Genomic DNA, 5099 nt, shown 5'->3' with positions numbered 1-5099 from the left:
CCATCATTGTTGTTTGGCGGGCCCAGGCTGGGGATTCGAACCCGCCACCTTAGGTGTATGTGGCTGGCGCCTTAGCCGCTTGAGCCACAGGTGCCGAACCAACTATCTGATACCTTATCGCCAACTAGTCTGTTCCTGACAGGTGCTGTCCAGGGTAACCCAACTCTGCGTGTCCTGGTCCCAGCCTACACCCCCAGCCAGAAAAGTCAGCCGGACTGAACAGGGGCTCAGGACAGAAGCCCTGGTTACCTCAGCAACTGTCCCTTCTGGGGGTGCTACTGGCTGCAGGAGGTACTGACCCCTACCCTGCCTCCACAGGGACCCTGCTTGCCTTCCTTCTGTGGGCTCCCATCAGCACCAAGGGCTGTGGTTGCCCTCCGCCTGGAGAGGTTGGGTCTGAGAAGGACAAGTGAACCCACAGGGGAGTATGAGGGAAACTACAGACCACCTGTGCAGGGCCTAGTGCCCCCATGCCCAAGGATGCCTCAGGGTTAGGGTTAGGGTGCAGGATGCCAGGGCAGAGTAGTTCTTGCCTAGATGTGAAACACAAGCTTGTCTAGAAGGGGTGTCCGGGGGGCAGTGGCCTAGAAGGGAGCCCTGCCCCACATGTTTCCACCCTCCATCAGCCTCCAGCTCCTCACTGCAGTCTGCAGCCCTTCCTGGCACAGACCTTACCTTTCCCTGTGCCAAGAGACCAGGCCAAGGGAGTGGGCCAGAGCTGTGAGGTCCAGAGCCAAAGTGGACTAGGTAGGGGGGCGTACATGTAGGTGTGTGCATGTATGGTGTGGGTGGGTGTGTACGTGTGGGGATGTGTGGTTTTGTGTTTGTGGGGGTGTGTGAGTGTGTGCATAGGAGGCCACGAGAATCCAGCCAGCCTGATTTTAAAAGACCCTTAGGCCATGTGTGTGGCTGAGCCCTCTTCACACTCCTGAGCTCATCCTGTCCCCCACATCAATGGTAGCTACTGCTGTAGTTTGCTCCCAGGAGCACCCAGGGCCAGGTACTGACAACACACACCCTCAGAACTTGAGGGGCCACTGCTTTTATTGCAAGTCTGCTGGGTAGCTATGGCCTGAGCTGTCCCCAGGTGTCACCAGGGAGCCTAGGTGCCACCTCAGGAGGGAAGGCTGGGTCTTGTGCCTCGAGCAGGCTCCTAGGCTCTGGTCTGATGTGGGTCACAGGAGGTACAGGCTGAAGATCAGAGAGGCCAGCAGGGCCCCTGGCCAGTGGCCAGTGCTGGGGGCCTTTGAGTAGCCATACTGTGTCCTGCAGGACCCATCCATCTCAGCTAGCGGGATTGGCTCCTCCTCGGGGGCTTGAGTGTGATTGCTGACCTGGGAACAGACACAAATGGGCAGCCTGCCTGTGGGCAAGAAGGGAGGGGAGCATGGGTGGCCCCATCCTTACCTGCTCTACCGCCTCAAAGACCCTTAGGAGGTTTTCAGCCAGCGCACCCCTGACCTCTGCCTCAGTCCAGTTCCTCTTGAGCAGCTCTGTGATCAGGTCTGGGTACTTGGAGACGTCTTCTAGTCCCTTAGGGAGCCTGTATGGAAGCCGAGGGGACTGGGCCTGCAGACCTGGGCCTGTCCTCAGACACACAGCCCTCTGCTAGGCTCCTTGGGACATGGATGGAGTTATGAGCCTCAAGCTTCCAGCACAGGACAGAGATCTCACTCCCTTACCTTGAAACACCATCGAAGTCCCCACCAAAGCCCACGGCTTCAGCTCCTGCCACCTTCCTGATGTGGTCCAGGTGGTCTGCCCAGAGAGGCAGGCGTGGGTCCCAACCAAGGCCTTCCCCAGCTCAGGTGGAGTGAACCACCCCCCAACCCCACCCACCAGCCACTTGGGTCAGGTTGGCCTCCTGTGTGCAGGACACGTAGTCATTGTAGAAGTTCACCATCACCAGGCTTCCAGTCTTGTTCTGCACAGGGAGAAGGGGGCTGAGTGCTGGGGCTCAGGCAGACAGGCCCCCTCCATGGGCCCACAGCCCTCACCACCAGCTGTAGCACATCATCAGGCACATTGCGCCTATTTCTACACAGGCTGTAGGCTGAGGAGTGGCTGAAGATGACCGGGGCCTTGGACAGCTGCAGCGTGGCCTTCATTGTGGCCACAGACACATGGGCCAAGTCGATGATGACTCCCAGGCGGTTCATCTCCCTCACCACACGCTGAGAAGACAAGGTTCAGGGGTCCACTGTCACAGCCACCCCAGAGTCCAGGCATGCAGAGGGGAGGGCTCAGTCTCCTGGCTAGACCAGATGTAGTTAAACTCTGGTGGCTGAAAGTTTTGTGGCCACTGAGAGTTGTAGCTGGGTATAAGAACTCCATTTTATAGGAGATGAGGCCTCAAGTTGGTGGAAACCTTGTCCTGGTCGCCCCCTGGCCTTCTGCCTTCTCCCTTGCCCACTCACCTCCCCAAACGGTGACAGGCCTTGGCTCTGGGCTTCATCACTTCCAGTGTCCACCAGCCAGTTGTCAGCCCTGGGGGAACAAAGCAGGTGCCCCAAGGGGCAGAGTGGTGGTCTCAGCCCACCCAGACAAGGCCCAGCCTGGGTCTCAGAGAGGGAATTGCCAGGGGCAGGGTGATGCGTGTGACTTGGCACCAGGCCGCTCACCAGGGCGTGTTGCAGCTGTGCGTGAGCGTCAGGTACCGCATTCCCAGCTGGTAGAGGGCACGCAGGACACCCAGGCTGCTGTCGATGGAGTGGCCACCCTCCACACCAATCAGACTGGCCACCTTCCCCTCCTGGAAGGCCTGCCGGATGCCTGCAAGATCCCAGGGCAGAGTTGGGCACGAGGAGGTTGGAGACACCCCCAGCAGGTGCCCACATGCACTGTCAGGATGGCAGGAGCGGGACTCAGGGCCCTAGGGGCCAGGCCAGGACCCTACCTGCACTGGTGGTAACACACAGGAAGGTCTCTGGGTATAGTTGGCACATGCGGTGGATGACATCCATCTGCTCCAACGTCCTCCTCACGGCATCTTTGTTCTGGGTATCACAGGGTGTGTACGCAGACCAGAACTGGGGGGACAGAAGGGGTTAGGGAAGTGCTGCACCCCAACCAGGCCCCAGAGGCAGATAGGATGGACCCCAAGGGAGGGCAGGACATACCTGGCCCCCCACAAAGCCAGCCTTCAGCTTTGGGATGTTGGTGTGCGTGTTGGCCAGAGTGGTCAGGTTGGCCTCCTCCTCCTGCAGCTGGTTGTTGAACTCAGTCAGCAGTTTCCAAGGCAGGTCGTTGTGCCTGGGGGGACCAGAGGCAGTCAGGGCAGCCCAAGGTCTTGGGCCCTGCAAGCGCCTGTCCTCCAGGCTGACCCTGTGCTCTTCCTGCTTCCAAGGAGCCAGGATGAAAGCCCAGGCCGCAGGGTGAGGCATTGCCTGTCATCTGAACACACCTGCACAGGCGTCAGTCCCACTGTGCCCAGGCCTTGTGTTTTCAGTGTGCTGGGCAATTTCCCACTGTGAAGGAAGGAAGCACACATGCCTGGTCCTCCACAAAGGGGCTGCTTTGCTTCAGAATTGTACAGGGGGAGATGGGAGGGTGGCAACAGCCTGGTAGTGGGACACATACTCCCTGCATCTGATACTTTTCAGTTTAAAGATTAAATCCACCCTTGGTGGGGGGGCTGGGGGAGCTGGGCATCAAGTACGGGATTTGGTGTACCCAGGCCCCTCTGCTGCTTTTGTACCTTGGGAAGAGCCCTGCACCCACTTCCAATCAAACACTTCTAGGCTTCCAAAAATAGGGTCCTGAGGCTTCCTGGGAGCTGGGGGGCAGGGCAGGGAGCGGAACCTGCCAGAGTGCCCTGGAAAGTAGTGCTCAGCACCCCAGACAGCACCTGCCCCCAACTGGTGACTAGTGGTTGTGAGGATGCAAGGCTACGGCCCCACCCCATCTGGTTTCCACCTCCAGTTCCAGCTCCCGCCTGTCCCTGCCTCAATTTCCTCACCTGCAATATGAGATACCTTCATATATTCCTCAGAAAGTCAATTATGGGTGGCATACAGTGACTACTCACATTATTATCACACAGACACACCTGCGCGCTGCCCCAACCTGCCTGCCCCTCTGTACGCTGTCCAGAGTAGGTCAGCCCATGCCTCTGGAGACATTGGGGGCACTCCACCTGTCTTGGTCCTGTCATCTGTACCCTCTCTGGGCTGGTAACCCCACCCCCACCCCCAACCCCCGGCAGCTGGGCATTTGCCTCAGACACTGGTGTAAAAGTCACTTGGCGCTAGCACAGAGCTGGTACAGGGGCTGCGTGAACACACACCTGAGCTCTGGCAAGGAGCTGCACCACGGCAGCCACACCTGGGTGGGGCTGGGGCTGGGCAAACCTCCTAAAAGGGGACTTTACTCTTCTGCTGAGAAATCAGTCCAGGGTCTCTCCAAATGCTCAGGCACCCACCCAGGAGGCAGAAGCCACTCCCTCCTCTCCACCCCCCCCCCAATGCTGGAAAAAGGTGGAGGGCAGGACTACAGTCTGGGTCTAATCAGATCCACCCTCCTTATCTATGTGTCTGGGGTGTGGGGGCAGGGTGTCTTTCTCAAGGAGAAAGTGCTAGAACAGCAACCACTTATGGGAAAGACTGCCTCAGTTGTCCATTTTTCTCCTTTTCCTTTGTAACAAAACCCCCGACTTTTTGCAGGACACATGGTCATTCAAAATGACACTCCCAACCCCTGCATAGCTGTGCAGGGCCATATGCTCAAGTCCTATGTGTGACATTGGCCAAAACTATTCTTGACACATGTTGCTTGCCACTGCTTTGTCCCTTCCTCCTTCCTCTGGCTGCATATGAATGTGATGTTTGGAACTTTGTAGCCACTTCAGACTGTGAGATGGCTGTGGGAGCAGCAGCCCTACCAGCATCTCCCTGTAATTCTCTGTTGTTGGAGCTAATTATTTGGGTCTCCTGCCTGCAAGAGTTGCTAATACTAATAGGTTCATTGTTATTGTTTTGATTCTGACTGCCAAGCTACCCTAAATTCTCTCACTCTTTGGCCAATCCCAGATCCCTAACCCAAGCCCCTAAGCATTTCTGGCTCTCTGAGCCGCGTTACTTTCTTTTTTTTTTTTTTTTTTT

General features: G+C 57.4%; 1 protein-coding gene across 1 annotated transcript in view; it reads right to left on the bottom strand.

Annotated features, from left to right (window-relative positions):
- Positions 1–1026: 1026 nt before the first annotated feature.
- Positions 1027–5099, bottom strand: part of DPEP1 (dipeptidase 1) — a 6459-nt gene continuing 2386 nt past the window's right edge. The window contains exons 2-10 of the mRNA XM_003800834.3: positions 3120–3252; positions 2897–3029; positions 2622–2772; positions 2418–2487; positions 1998–2174; positions 1840–1924; positions 1683–1758; positions 1408–1543; positions 1027–1334 (exon numbers count right to left, since the gene is read on the bottom strand). Of these exons, the coding sequence (XP_003800882.1) occupies positions 1176–1334; positions 1408–1543; positions 1683–1758; positions 1840–1924; positions 1998–2174; positions 2418–2487; positions 2622–2772; positions 2897–3029; positions 3120–3252 (1120 nt within the window). The 3' untranslated portion in view covers positions 1027–1175. The remainder of the gene's footprint in view (positions 1335–1407; positions 1544–1682; positions 1759–1839; positions 1925–1997; positions 2175–2417; positions 2488–2621; positions 2773–2896; positions 3030–3119; positions 3253–5099) is intronic.

The sequence above is a fragment of the Otolemur garnettii genome, unplaced genomic scaffold, assembly GCF_000181295.1.
Source record: "Otolemur garnettii isolate 467f Iridium unplaced genomic scaffold, OtoGar3 scaffold00185, whole genome shotgun sequence".
Taxonomy (NCBI): domain Eukaryota; kingdom Metazoa; phylum Chordata; class Mammalia; order Primates; family Galagidae; genus Otolemur; species Otolemur garnettii.
The sequence above is the reverse complement of the archived record's forward strand: the minus strand, read 5'-3'. Positions and strand labels throughout refer to the sequence as shown.